At 35.9% G+C, this 16,308-nt stretch overlaps 1 protein-coding gene across 6 annotated transcripts in view; it reads right to left on the reverse strand.

Moving 5' to 3' along the window:
• Window positions 1-16,308, reverse strand: part of sez6b (seizure related 6 homolog b) — a 185,525-nt gene that overhangs the window by 36,324 nt on the left and 132,893 nt on the right. For all 6 annotated transcript variants that reach the window (XM_016557060.1, XM_016557059.1, XM_016557056.1 and 3 more), the window contains exon 5: window positions 985-1,170. In XM_016557060.1, the coding sequence (XP_016412546.1) occupies window positions 985-1,170 (186 nt within the window). The remainder of the gene's footprint in view (window positions 1-984; window positions 1,171-16,308) is intronic.

Consider the following 16,308-nt stretch of genomic DNA (forward strand, 5'->3'; position numbering starts at 1 on the left):
AGCACTAATTCCTAGTATGGGTCACCATACTTGGCCACATGTCACTTCACTTCACTTTAAGCTTCAAGTGATTATTACTTTTTGAATATGGATATTTTTCTTACAAAAACGCATCGATTTGCTACAGGAGGCCTTTGTTCACCCCCCCCGGAGCCGTGTGAGGCACTTTTTTTTGTGGAAGGGTGCTTTTTATTTCACGTCATTTGAACCGAAGGAATGCAACACCCGCTGAGTACAACGATAGAGCTTGAAAGATCAAAGGCAATTTTTAATATAACTCCGACTGGATTCGTCTGAAAGAAGAAAGTCATATACACCTAGGATGACTTGAGGGTGAGTAATTTATGGGCTAAATATCATTTTTGGGTGAACTAACCCTTTAAGTCATTATTTTTGTTTTCTTTGCACATAAAAATTATTCTCGTAGCTTCATAAAATTACGGTTGAACCACTGATGTCACATGGACTATTTTAATGATGTACTTACTACCTTTCTGGGCCTTGAACGTGGTAGTTGTGTTGCTGTGCGTTGCTACCCAGATATGCAGGGTCAGAAAGCTCTCGGATTTCATCAAAAATATCTTAATTTGTGTTCCGAAGATGAATGAAGGTCTTAAGGGTTTGGAACAACATGAGAGTGAGTAATTAATGACAGAATTTTCATTTTGGGGTGAACTATCCTATGTAAGTGACTAATATGTAAGTATTGTGGCAATGAACAGTGATTTGCACGGTTTATTGTCTGGTGCTGTTTACTTCTAGTAAGTGCCTTAATATAAAAACAATTTTTGGATAAAATAAAATAAAATAAAATAAAATAAAATAAAATAAAATAAAATAAAATAAAATAAAATAAAATAAAATAAAATAAAATAAAATAAAATAAAATAAAATAAAATAAAATAAAATAAAATATGCCTTTGGTAACATTTTTTAGGGTTTTTGAATGACTGCATGAATATATTGAAAATATCTTGGACTCACCAAGACAGCGCGGCACTTTGCCGCTCCAGTAGGGTGTGGTGGCATTGCGGCATGTGAGGGTGGAGGGACCCTGGAGTTGGTATCCATTGAAGCAGTAGAAATAGGCCTCTCCCCCTGCATGCAGGCTGGTGACAGACACGTCCCCATATGCTGGTCTATCAGGGAAGTTGCAACTCAACACAAATGCTGTAATAGAGAGAAAACGAATAACTGATTAGGCAAATGATTAAAACTGCAGCACGCCACACCACACTTATTTAAACGAGCGTCTGAAGCTGCTCTAAAACTATCATTAGACTGAGACTAAGGTCTGTGGGGAGTATGAATATTGCATTACAGTGACTCCCACTTATTTCAAGAAGACTTATTATCTTAACAAACTCCATCTGTCTTTCTTTCTCTCAGTTTAATATGGTCTCAGAGGGTCTGTCCCCAATGCATGTTCTCTCTCCATGTCCTCCAGACCGCAGCCGACCTTTTCTGTGAGAAAGGGACACATCCAAGATGACAAATAAACCCGAACCCTGAACACTGTCTGTTTTCACAGCCAGAATGGGCCTGCTGGGATGCGTGGAGACAATCATTAGCTGCCTAAGATGATAGATTAGACTCACATTTGGTCTAATGGTCGCAATAGAGCAAAACCTTCTCTACCTCTGAGACTAGCACAGATTCTTCATCATTTTTAACTGGACACTCTTTCCATTTGGACTTTTACACAAAGTCTGGTCCACATTACAACTTATTCCGGCCCACTTAGACAAGCTGTCTGAATTAGACCATCTAATGACATACAAAATGACCAATGACAATTCAATGACATGTTTCATTTTGTTTCTACGTGTCATTTTTTTTTTGAATAAATGATGCTCCAATAATAAGTCTACATTAATAATCTTAGTTACAAGTCAGGTCCAAATAAAACTCCCCCAAATGGCCTCTTACATAAGCTTTGGTCTTCTGGATAGGGCTATGAAGTGAGGCTTTATTGACCATTGTCTTGCCTGGCTCTCGGCACTAAACCAGACTGTCAATACTTTCTCAAGCAATATCCACAAAAGCCTTTTCACCATTTATCACTGCTGGCTTGCGAGTCAATTTTCACTCTTTCAAAACGCCCGAAGAAGGTCTTGGACCGAAGCACTGCTATTTAATAAACATTTGCAAGCTACAACAGTGCAGGAATTTCCTATTTTACCTTCTTCCTATGAAAATCAACAAGCCCTGATGCAGTGAATACTAAAGACATAAAAGACAGATATTTTTTCTTTGAAATGAAAGAGGTCAAAATTCAAGGCCAGTGGGAATTCAATTGCGATTTGTCATGTACAGAACAATGTCTGCATACGAAGGAGGCTTTGATAAGCAAGTGACCATCTTTTCCTTCATCACAGAAGCTCCGCACAGCCTCCGCAGGAGTCCTCGCAAGGCGGTAAATCCAGGTTAGACCGCAAGTGCCCATCGAGCTAAGAACTGCTTTCCTAACACCATTTTTCCGTCTCCTCCTACCCAACCTCCTTGCAGAATGTTTTTGCAATTTATGACAGAAATTTCAGGGCTCATTTCTCCCTGTCTCGATGTGGCTGCGGCAGGCGTATTGTTAGCTGTTGAAATTCAGAGCATTGTTTGGGTGTTGATTTTGTCACCAATGACAAGACTGAGCCCGAGGCCAGAAAATTTGCACAGGGGCGATAAATTATAACCTTTGACCTGGCTTGGATCCGTGTCATATCTGCTCTCAAATTCTTTAGCTGACTGCAACAGGCCGAGCATAAATTACAGTATTTGCAGCACTAAGGGGAGAATTCATTAAACAACTGCACTAACCAATATCTGGTTTAGTTTTATTAGTTTTAGTAAAAAACAAAAAAACTAAACTAAAATAAAATGATTTCATCAAACATTATCTGAGCCTGTTTCCACCATGAAAATATGATAAAAAAAAAAAAAAAAATTAAATTAAATTAAATAAATAAGGTTATTGTGACTTTTTTCATCTCACAAGTTTGACTTTTTTTTCTGAGAATTCTGAGAAAAAAAAGTCAGAATTGTGAGATATAAACTCAAAATTCTGACTTTCTCACAATTCTGAGTTTATATCTCAAAATATAGACCTTTATTAGAATTGCAAGGTGTGAACTCAAAATTGTGAGATAAAAACTTGCAATTCTGAGTTTATATCTTGCCACTGTGAGAAAAAAAATCTGAATTTTGAGACATAAACACTGAATTGTGAGAAAACAAGTCTGAAATGTGAGAGTAAAAGCTGCAATTAACTTTTTTATCCTGTAGCAGAAACAAGCTTTCATTACATATAGATATGAAATACAAATATAAATAACATATTTAATAAAATGAATAATGTTTTTTAATAAAAAATGTTTTATTTAAATGTGCATACATTTTGCATATCTAGAAAATAACAAACAGCCAAAAAATATCTGTGATGAACAATTTTCAAGCAGCAGACTAGAGAGATCCGGCATACTTCACCTACTGAATAAAGCACAAAATAATTTACATAGAAATTAGGTATTTTTTGTTCAGAAATAAATGTAAATACTTGGACACAGTCCTACTTCAGTGTACATAATGCCTGGTTAAACTGGATTGTGGGAGGTTAGTCAATGAAACACTGATTTTGCAATGCAATACGGCAAAGTAAATTCCAGCCAAAGTCTTTAGAGATGACTTGACACTTCTGCAAGCAAAGCAAGCAAAGAGCTCTCAAAGGGCTAGTCTCTAACAGCTAACATGAGGCCTTCAATTACACCTGTAAATAAGAGGTAAAAATGTCAAGGTGTATAACACATGATCGAGATGTTATCCCTTCCCAAAAGAAATGTTTTCTCACATTAGAGGTCACAGAATCTGCTACGAACGAGTCTGCTCTAAAATATTACAGCAATTTTTCAGGTGTCAGGCATTAATTAAACCATGCTATACAATGCCCTGTAGTATTGCTTTCATAGCTGAGATTATCCGTATCTGATCCTGAACCAACAGCAAAAGTGAATCACCGCCGTGTTTCATGTGAGAATCACTCTCGCTCTGGTCTCTGATCCTGTGGTGGTGTTTAGAGAGGCAGAGGGCCCTGTCAAACAGAATTAATGTTTTTGTTTAAGTTTTTTCCCCCTCTGCTGGCTCAGGTTGGATTCCTATGTCTAAGAAAGCCACAGTTTGATAAATCACTGCAATTCTTTTTCCTCACTGAGCAGAAAGGAGCTGCTTAATGGGGTGGTGCACCTCAGCAACAATATAGGAGCCAGTAAGCGAGGGTTATACAGAACTGACATCCAGACCCCTGAAGAGCATTTTTTGTGCCCCACGTGATGTCGAGATTCTGCGGTACATAGAGAAAAGATCTGACACTAAGCAGAAAACTTATAGTTCACTCTGCAAACTGTCACAGATGAGCACTCACAGTCTACAAAGCTTGGTTGATTATAATGGCATTTAGTTTTGATCCATGTTGATGCACCACTTGTTTAAGGTGTAAACACTGTGCAACTGTAGTTTGTTTATGGTTGCCAAGAAATTTTGGGAAATTAATACAGAATTTAACTGATATCTGGTTATATAAAAAATGAAAGAGCAGTACAAATAAATACTTCCTAGCAGCAAGTATTGTGTAAGGCATACTCTTACACAATACCACAATCACCAACAGATCAACAGATCAGTTTTAAATAATATATTAAATAATACACAAATTAATATAGATAAATCCATTTATATATGATATATAAATTTATGGAAAACATAAATATATTTGTCATTTATGGAAAAATTTAATTAAGCAGGGTAGTCTGATTCACATGTGTCTCTATTAAATCAGCTCTTTTTTAACAAATCAGAAAAACAGCACGACCAGTGTAGTCTGATTCTCAAAAAATTACTCTTCTAAATTGTTCCTTTTAAGTGAATCAAAACTGCGTCACCATTGTAGTCTGATTCAAAAATTACTTTTTAAAAATGGTTTCTTTTTAACAAATCAAAAACATACTGTGTGACCAGTGTAATCTGATTCATGAAAAATGACTCTTTTAAATAATTTTTTTAATAAATCAAAAACAGAGCACAATCGCTGTAGTCTGATTCACAAATGTCTATAATAAATTGGTTCTTTTTAACAAATCAGAAAAACAGCACGACCAGTATAGTCTGATTCTCAAAAAATTACTTTTTTAAATGGTTTCTTTTTAGTCAATCAAAACATACTGCATCACCAGTGTAGTCTGATCCACAAATTACTTTTTTTAAAATAGTTTATTTTTAATGAATTAAAAACATACTGTGTGACCAGTGTAGTCTTATTCACGAAAAAGTACTCTTTTAAATTGGTTCTTTTTAATAAATCAAAAACAAAAACAAAAACAAAAACTGATTCACGACCAAATGATTCTTTCAATTGCTTCTTTTTAAATCTTTTTAACAAATAAAAAAAAAACAGGGTAACCATTCTGATTCACAAACAAATTACTCTTTTTAAATATTTATTTTTGGTAAACTATTAACATGTGGTGCAACTAGTGCAGCAGTTTTATAATGTACCAACCAAATTAGAAGGTTCCTGTATAATTCACAGCATTAGCTGACAGAAATTTTCTTTGAAGTGCATGCAAAATGAACATCACAAGTGAACTATGCCTAAATGAACCACAACCAAATAAGCCCTGCTTTCTGGTCAGTGATGTTTCAAAAGTTGAGCTGTAGACGCAATTTAAAAATACCCTAATTCCAGCCCAGTGCTTGGTGTATATTTCAGCATTTGAGGAGACAGTTTTGCATCCTCTCTCTCTCTAGCCTTAAACCAGAGCATCTACCGGTAATTATGCCCTGCTCATGAGTACTGCATTGACTTCCACCCTTTTACACCAGTGCACATGCGTAAGAGCTCAGTGCCTGCAGCGGCGGGGCATGTGGAGAGGGTATCTGCCCCTGATGACTGTCTAATCTCGACGCTGAGAGGGGGAGCACTCCTCTCACCGATTCAATGAGCCGGCACATGGGGGGGCCCTTCACTCCCTCAGCCATCTATTTTATTTATGGTTTATTAGCGCTGTTTCAGCACAGCGGGGCCCAAGCGCCAGCATCGCCGGGTTGTTATAGCATTATTACCCCTCTGCTTCCATTTCAATTAGACTAATACTGAGGGGGCACCGGAGGCTGACTTTATGTGGAGCCGTCCGATCGACACTAAATCACATGCTCGCAAGTTGCCTCGTGGCTTCATAGGCCATAAAGACTGAGAGTTGTAATGCAGCCTGAAAATGACTGTGTGGGTACTGGCATGGTGGAGATTAGCTGGCAACCGCTTAGACAGCAACAGATGCAGTGCTAATGTGCTTCATTAGGTGCCCTGGAGGAAGGCCCATGGGTGGACGAGGTGAGGATGGGTAGATGTATGTCCGGTCACTATGACAAACCCCATGGTTTAGTTGGGTGGTTTTACTTAAAGGGACCATTCGCCATAAAATGTATATTCTGTTATCATTATTTAGCTATTTTTGTCAATACAATGAATGGAATAGTTTATTGAACCTTCAGACAAAATATGAAGAGTTCAGATGCAAAAACCTCTAAGTGCTGTCTGAAATTTTCTTCAAAAATTTGCATTTTTCTCAGTTTACTATGTTTGTTCAGTTATTTCACTTTAATGGCAATAAAAATAACCTGTTCATTGCCATTATAGTGAAATTACTGAACCTACACAGAGAAGCCTGATAGAAATGCTCATTTTAGAAGAAAATTTCAAATGGCAAATTTCTTACAGGCTTTTGTATCTGAACTCATAAAAAATATATTGTGCATATGTGTTTTTTGTTGAGTATCATATTTTATAGTTATCATTATTTAGCTATTTTTGTCAATAAAATGAATGGAATAGTTTATTGAACCTTCAGACAAAATATGAAGAGTTCAGATGCAAAAGCCTCTAAGTGCTGTCTGAAATTTTCTTCAAAAATTTGCATTTTTCTCAGTTTACTATGTTTGTTCAGTTATTTCACTTTAATGGCAATAAAAATAACCTGTTCATTGCCATTATAGTGAAATTACTGAACCTACACAGAGAAGCCTGATAGAAATGCTCATTTTAGAAGAAAATTTCAAATGGCAAATTTCTTACAGGCTTTTGTATCTGAACTCATAAAAAATATATTGTGCATATGTGTTTTTTGTTGAGTATCATATTTTATACATCAGGCTTTTATGGTTCATATGGTATGATATAGGGAGAATATAGAGCTCATATTTGAGGAGGAAAAAACAGCTCGATTTTATTTAGAGGCCCAAAATGAGCAAATATATGCAGGTTGGTGCAGTTGCTGTAATTTATATGGCCAAAAAGTAATGTAATTCTGCTAGCTTGTCATGTAAATCAATGCGATCTTTTAAACAGTATAGCAGACTATAAAATGCATATAAATATCAGTTGTCACTCTATATCTGTCACGGGCAGGGTGTACTAGAGACCAGGCAGGACGACGAAGATGACGAATAAAAGGATATTTAATGATATGACAACAGGCGATCCAGACAGAGTAGATATCAACACACAGGGTAACATTCACAATAACCGACAAACACGAATACAAGAGACAGGAACGGATATAGGGCAGATAACGAGGGGCAGACAGGTGAGCACAATGAGGTGATTAACTAATAACGAGAACAGGAACAACCAAATAAGGACACAGAGGGAGAAACCACAATCAACAGTCCACAGGGGTGTGACAATATCACCCAATAATATACCTTAGTAAGATTATGTTTAAATGCTTTTATCATTAAAGCTCTGTAGTTTTTATTGTGGGGGCAAAATGCAATGCAATACATATAATGCAATGCAATACAATGATGTTTGAGAGATTAACAAATAAATGTTCCTAAAATACCTGATAGATCATATTGATACTCACATTTTAACATGTTTTTTCTAAAAAAAAAAAAAATCAAGTAATTTTCAGTTGCCTCAGCTCAAGTTCATCTTGAAACATTACTAACAATATAAAAGTTCATATACATTTACTTCACAGTAAAAAAAACAGAATTATGCTAAAGCCTTTACTGACTAAAAAGGTATAAACTATCAATCAGACAACTAAAGGCATGTAGTAGATTGTGTACAACAGGCTTTTCAGCAAAGATTTAATCATGTTGATACTTACATGCCTTAGAATTTCTCGTATAATATAATACAGTATTCTTTATAGGGTTAAGGACTTCTATTTTACATTGCACACCAGTCACAAGAAACCGTTTGACTAGAAAAGCTATAAAATGTTGTGTGTCTATGTGACTGAATTACATTATAGACTGCTGTATCGTTAAAGTAGTGATAGGTGAAAGAAGACCACACTGTCATCCACTTATAGGCACACACTGATAGATTTGTTTGCTCTGAATGCTTTACACGTATAAACATCTCAAACAGATTTCCATCCACACAGACTGTTTGCCCACTGGAACTCTCTGAAGGCTCTGAATATGAGTCAGGAACTTGACTTGGCACATCTCAGGCTTCTAAACAAACACACTCACCGCCTCTGGCTCAATGCATCTTCAGCTGTAAACACATAAAAGCCTTGAGCATATGCAATGTGCTCACGAAAACTCTCGTACATTCTGAGGGCCGGCCAAAGTATGGTAAAGAATGAAGGTTTATTCCCAACCCTGATCAATGCACTCAATGGCTATTAGGTTGCCTATGGCAACAGAAACAGAGAATCATCACTCTATTAGCACCAAACAGGATACATCGTTTACATCTCTTCGAGCAAGAAAAATATGATTTCTTTCTTTCTTTATTTCTGGATGGATGGATGGATGGTTACCTTTTAACCATCCACCCATCCATCCATCCATTTTCAAATGAATTAGTAATAATAATAATAATCAAATGAAATGAAGTACTTTTAATTTGTATTGATTTGTATTTGTAAGTATTTAGGGATGCACCAATATTAAAATCCTTTGATATTTTTAAACATATATTAACATAATAAATTGTGTTAACATATATGTTATAGCCACTAACCAACAAATGACCTTTATTAAAATTATATACTATTTTTATTATTTTGTCAAAATAATAAAAAAAACTAACTAAAATCAATCATTTTAAATGTTATAAGCTAATTTTTCTCATCACATTATAATGTACAGTAAGATGAAGATGAAAAAAGAAAATGTATATCCTTGTAAAATATTTCATTTAACATTGTTAAATGATAAAGCAGTTGCAATTTTAAAGCAGTGTTATTTTAGTATTAAGATACTATCATAGTTTTTATTAATATTTTGAACCAGTTTTTATTTTTATATTTTCAGCTTTCATTTGAATTTTACAGTTTTGTTGTGTTTTTCTGAAACATAGTTTTTATTAATTTCTATTTCAGGTTTAGTTTATTTTAATACATTGCGTTAAACTACATTAGAATGAGAAATTTTACCTTGTCTACATCTGGCTGAAATAAATTTAATTTAAATTGATTTTATTTCAGTTAATGGTTATTTTATTTATTTGATTTGAATAATCCTTGCATATTTTAATTGAATAATTGAACAATCCTTAAAGGGGTCATATGATACGATTTCAAATTTTCCTTTCTCTTTGGAGTGTTTCAAGCTCTTGGTGCATAAAGAAGATCTGTAAAGTTGCAAAGACTAAAGTCTCAAATCCAAAGAGATATTCTTTATAAAAGTTAAGAGTCAGCCACGCCTACCTAAAACGGCTCGTTCTAACACGCCCCCACATGTCTACGTCACGATGTGGGAAGATTTGCATAACGCCACCCAAATGTTCACACAAAGAAAGAAGGTGTAACTTTTATTCTCGCTGTAGTATTGTTGCTGCTGCCGCCGCCATGTTGTAGAGACGCTGTGTGTTTCGTTATGAAAGCTTTGAAACTACTTTGTTTGGTCTTCCAAAAGAGGACACAACTAGAAATCAGTGGTTAAGTTGTATTTACAACACTGTTCCAGAACAGTTCAATCCAAATATTCAGATGTGTGCAGCACATTTTATGGAGGACGAGGACTGTTTCCTGGAAGAGTAGCCTAGAGAAACAGTGTCTGTTTCTATAAAGTGGGGCAATTCCAACTTTGCAAGGACAGTCTGTCCTTGAAGGACTGTCAGGAAAATAATGTGTTTTTTGAACCTTAAACTGCATAAACACATTGCATTGCACCAAATACTCAAAATAATGTTCTTTTTAGCAACTTCATATGACCCCTTTAATCAACAATTTGATGAATTTTACTATGAATTAAATAACGTAAATCTTAAAAAGGCTTATTTTTTTTGAGTGTAACTATAATAACCCTGTTTTAAAAAAAGAATTTTAAGTGAACGTTAGATAATGTCAAAGGTACTCGATGTAAATAATAATATGGTACAGATGTGTTGTGCATCCCAATGCATGCATTTCATTCCATCAAAGCAGAAATTCAGCAGTTTCGCCTATGACATCAAACTATAAATCCCTTTATTTTTAGGCGTGTAAATGCTATATAATGGATTTCATAGCTTTTACAGACACTTTTAGATCAAGCAGGCAGAGGTGGTGCCTGCTGGGTGAATATTTGTTATCTTCAGATTGGACCCCATCTGCTGTTTGATAAGAGCACAGTGACCAGCTGTGTGTCAGGCTGCCCTGACAGCATGTCAGGAACTAGTGGAGCTGTTCACGTCCATAACTGTCCGGGCTTCCACTCTGCCGGCGCTTGTACAGGGTTACGCTCTACACAACCGCAAAAATTCACTGATAAGCAGAGCTTCATCTCCAATTCAAAGCATGAAATGCCTGTGTGTGTGTGTTTGTGTGTGTGTATGTGTGTACATATTGTCATCTGGGAAAACATGGAAATGATGCCACTCTTGTGTCATGCAGTTCCCCCAGTACAAGTAGTACAGTAGGATGGTAGTACACTTACAGAAATGACTGTGCTATTAAATGTGTTGCATATTACATGAGCTAATAAAAATATATCCTCTTTCGCTTATTTATGAAGTATGGGCAAGGATTCACAGACTCCAAGCTCATTATGTCTTATTGTGGCTGATTGCATGTGAGTGGCTCAGTCCGAGAGGACACAGACGCGAGGGAAATCTCCCTCAATTTAAGACCAGCTTCTACATCTCTTCTTATTAACCTGGACCATGTGGAGGGAGCAAACGAACATCATGAAGTAGATCCCCAAGAGACATTCCGGGAACAACACAGGAATCTACTCACAACATGGGCCTGTTTCACACCACAGTGTGTAAGTAGATGATCTATCTATCTATCTATCTATCTATCTATCTATCGACTCAATGTATTATATTGAGTGTGTGTGTCTAACTTCAATATATACACTTATATATACACATATGTACTTTTACATACACATACCTACACATCCATTTACACTGTGAGAAAAAATATTTTATCATTGAAATAAAGACAAAATAAATTACAATATTATATTGAATATTGGAATGGAATATGGAAAATTTTATATTTTCTATCAACATATTGATATAGTATTGTTAAATGTGTAGGCCTGGTAAGAATTGTTACATTTTAGAAATGAAATTTATTTTAAAATTAAATTTATTTGTATGTTCTCTTTTCATAATATAATAAATGTAAACAACCAGGGAGCTAAGAAAAACATTTTGAAATAAATACTTTACTGCTAAACACGTTTGCTGATGGTATAAAATAATTGCGATTAATTACTTGATTTCTAACCAGACTTTAGAAAGCAGAATTAAATAAGAATATGAAATTGAGGGAAAATAACAACAACAATTCTAATAATAACAATGCAATAAACATCAGCGGAGCAATAAACGTCAACAGAGCCAGCAAGTGTGACAACCCCAATGAATACATTTTGTAAAATAATTTTTTCCTCAAATTTTTTACAGACAACCTAGTACACTCTTGCAGGCTCCTCAAGTAACCTGTTAATATGGCCGCCATGTACTATAGGCTTTTGCCAGTCAACAAAGGATACTGTACTGTGAAATTTAAAAATGTACCCAAAATTAAATTTTTTTTTAGAGATGGTGAGCAATAGTTGTCAGTGGAATAAAAAATATCTTCACGTACAAAGAGCCACACCACCATGCACTCCTTATTTTCCACTACATGACTTTCTATTCAGTTTAAGAGGTACAGGGAGATCATAGGTGGCGGCAAACAAAAAACCAAGCGGCATGGAAGTAGAAAGCAGAGGTTTCATCAGCAAAGAAGAATCTGCCTTGTTCCCATGGAAATAAAAGCAACCCACACCTATTTTATTTGCATTGACACCTCAAGTGACAAAACATGGAGACAGTTAAAATTCTTTTGCTTCATTAAACGCACATTTCACTGTCAGACTCTCTCTTTTATGGAAGCGTTGAAGTATAATTCATGTCATCTAAATGTCTTGCTCCAGCACGCCCCCGTAACTCAGTGCCAGCACATATAATTTCAGAAAAGCAAATAGACTGTCGGTGGCAGCGTGCGCTTCGTGTTCACGCTGGCATGTTTTTCATACGGCCCTACTAATGATGTGAGGGCATAGAGAGCGGTCAATAAATGACAAAACAATGGTGTGTCACAGCACGGCCGAACGGCTCAGCGGGAAACATTCATTAACTGGCCGAACCCAAGCACAACTTTGAGAGTTCAGGATCCTGCGGCCCTGCAAAACATTAAACGACTTCAAATAGTGGCGGCGGGGGAGTATAATAGCCTGTGATTTGATTGAGGTGCTCTTACTGCCATGTGCTCACTCAATGAATCTGCCCTTCTCGCATATGCTCGAGTGCTATTTGAAACTAGTCTTCTGAGGAGAGCCTGTATTTCGCACTAGTGTCACTCACATAGAAAGTGTTATATTTATATTTGCATTGAATTATTTAATAGATGTGATCTTTATCACCTTTATCTCCAAATGTCCCGACTGTTAATCAAGCTCTGATAGGTAGACGCTCTGTATATGCAAATGACCCCATATCTCTAAGATCTTCATTTTTTCCCACTGCACGGGTAATATAATTTCTTATAATTACTACGGTTCTCTTAATGAAGGCTGTTTGATAGTTAATGTGCAGATGAGCAGGTGGGTCTGTGCTATCAATCAATTACACGCACGCACACACTCCGGCCAGGCTCTAAAACAACCGCAATTTAATTCCATTTGCCGCTGTTAGATTTTACGCCATATCACGTCCATTAAATGCAAATGAAAGAGCAGCTGTCTGCTCTGTATTATTGAAAGCAGGGGAAAATTGCACTGCAATTACCTCTTAATAATTATCTGATAATTCATTACCAATAACAACCTGGAAACACATTAATTTAGTTAGGGACAATGTTTTTTTTCTTTTCTTTTCAAAGAGAGCTCCTGCAACTTTGCGATTAAGAAAATGCCCTTTATTAATTTTTAATTAAAAGGATTTAATGAAATGGGCTCCTCTACCAAAGTGTTGGCAAAGGTTTATAATAACATCCCTGCTGTACAATTTAGCGCTAAAGAGAAAGCTGTTCAAATTTAATGACTGGAACTACAGTGCACAATTTCCTCAGAAATTAAATGAAAATATATCAAATATTGATTAATCCCGATATCACAGATGAAAATGTTAGTTAGAGGAACGATAAAACATGCGTAGCTATATAGGCCTAGTCTGCAGCTATATCAATGATAATTAAATTATTTCAACTGAAACATACAGTTGATGGAAAATTTATGAGCAAAATAAATAAATAAACAATTAATTTGGATTCATTTTTAAACGGATTATACTTTAAACATTAAAGACATTAAACGGATATTATATTATTATATTAATATATATATAATTAGATTATTATACTCTGTTGTTTAAAAGTTTTTTAATATTTCTGAAAGATGCTCACCATTGAACAAAAATATAGTAAAAAATTTAATATTGTGAAATATTATTACAATTTAAAAGAACAATTTTCTATTTTAATATATTTTAAAATGTAATTTATTCTTGTGATGGCAAAGATAATTTTTCAGCAGCCATCACTCCAGGCTTCAGTGTCCCATGATCCATAAGAAATTAATCTAATATGCTGATTTGCTGCTCAAAAAACATTTCTTATTATTATCAATGTTGAAAACAGTCATGCTGCTTAATATATTTGTAAAAATCTGGACCATGCGATTACCATGTGGTTCTTTGATGACTAGGAAGTTCAAAAGATCAGCATTGGTTTGAAAATGCCATTATAAATGCCATTACTTCCACTTTTGATCAAATAATAATTTATTTCTTAAAAAAACAAAAAAAACTTACTGATCCCAAACTTCTGAATAGTAGTGTACACAACATAAATGTATAATATAAAGTAATATATAAAAGTTTGAATATTTGGCTTAATTTGCCAACTAAAATGTCATGATTTATATGCCGTTTTAGCAAGACAAGAACTATAACTAAAACTGAGTGAAAACATGCATTTGCTCATTCTATCATTAAAATCTTAAACCAATAATATCTCTCAAAATAGTATAATTTTACAGCCTTAAAAGGGAGCATATGTTCTCCAAAGTAACAGGAAGTCTCCAGTGACAAGCACCATTTTGTCCGGAGGGGGAGTGCGCTCCTCATTATAAGTTGTACTTTCTTACAGCGCTACATTAACAGCGCGTCTGCAGAGTGTTGTTGAAACTGCGACACGAGTCCGCGGACTGTGTCCTGAGAGATTTGCGAAGGATTCTGGGGGCCGCATGTGTCACACGGTGAGGCGGGGAGCTTGGAGACACTCCCAGACATCTTGACAGAATCCCAGCATCCCTTTCTCTCCCTGACAGGCCATCAGAGCACTCATGTGCTTTCAGTAAAATCCAGAGCAGCCACATCCCCCTGACTCCAATAACACAGCCTCGCTCTCTCGCTGTCTGTCTGCTCACAATACAGTGATAGATTATCTACACATTGGCCGCAGCACCGAGTGAGGTGAATGCATCTCTCTCAGTATGTAGGCAACAAAATTGAACAGATTTTTTTCTGCTCCATTGTATTTGGGATGAGGATAGACTACAAAAGGCAGCCTTTTCATACAATAAGTAAACAACTGTGGCAGTATGATTGTTTTGTAAATAACGGTGCATGGTGATATTTGAAATCCAATGGATTATTTCAAGCTGTGGATCAATCCGTACAAAAGTGTTTCAGGGAGGCAATTACACGGAATGAAAAGTGAACTTTAGAGCAGTACATGTGCTCATTGAGATAGGATTCACATATTAAACTGGATGTCAAACTTCATTCGCAGCCGAACGGAAAGGAAACTGCCGAGCAGAGACTTTCTAACTCGAATACGAGCATATTTTAAAAATCCCTGCATGAATATATAAGAAAAGAGCGAAGTTTGGAATGAAAAATGCATGAGAATGCACAACGCAGCGGAAATCAGCAAACACGAACGCGTGTGTATGCTCGAATCCTCCGGCACACGAGAAAGCATGAAAGTCTTGATGTTTTCTCCCACCCACTGACATCACGCTCCATTGTTAAACCATCTGCACTGACATGCACCCTGTGTCACAGCCAATCATTAATGTAATTACTGGGGTTTTGCATCATTACTGTTATTCACGGTTGTGAAGTAGGAGGGAACGGCTTTTAGTGCAAGAAGGAAACAATGGCAGCCGTAACCCAGACAACCTCAGGAACCACACTGCTTTTAAATCAGCCTCTCAATGACTATTTTTCTGCACTTCACAGAGTGACAGACACATATGTGAGAGCTAGACTGTTCAAAATAGGTCACTGTAATGGCAATGTGTGTATTGGAGCAAAAAAACAGCTGATTAATGGAGAACAGAAAGACTTCATATTTACAATTGTAGATTTGCTGAAGAAAATATTAGTGACGCTTACCAACAAACCCAAGACACAAGGGCCCACCACTGGGTATTTACGGTTATTTGCGCCTTGACCGATCAGATTGTGGTCAAAGTGGTTATGCACACTTCATTTACATTTGGCCACAGACAATGTCTCCACGCAAAATATATACATCTTATGTACTACTGTAATATATAACAAGCTTAACTAAATCGAAATTTAAAGAAATTAATATAATTGTAATTTTTTAACTAAAAAGCAACACTTGTCTTGACAAACTTTAAATGTAATATACAAAATGTAGCAACAGAACGATACATGGAATAATAGGATGGATGGATGGAACAATGGAACGATGGATAGAATGACTGAATGAACAACAGAATGATAAACAGAACAACAGAATAAACGACAGAGACAGACAGACAGACAGACAGACAGACAGATAGATAGAT

The sequence above is a fragment of the Sinocyclocheilus rhinocerous genome, unplaced genomic scaffold (assembly GCF_001515625.1).
Source record: "Sinocyclocheilus rhinocerous isolate Xijiao unplaced genomic scaffold, SAMN03320098_v1.1 scaffold166, whole genome shotgun sequence".
Lineage (NCBI taxonomy): Eukaryota > Metazoa > Chordata > Actinopteri > Cypriniformes > Cyprinidae > Sinocyclocheilus > Sinocyclocheilus rhinocerous.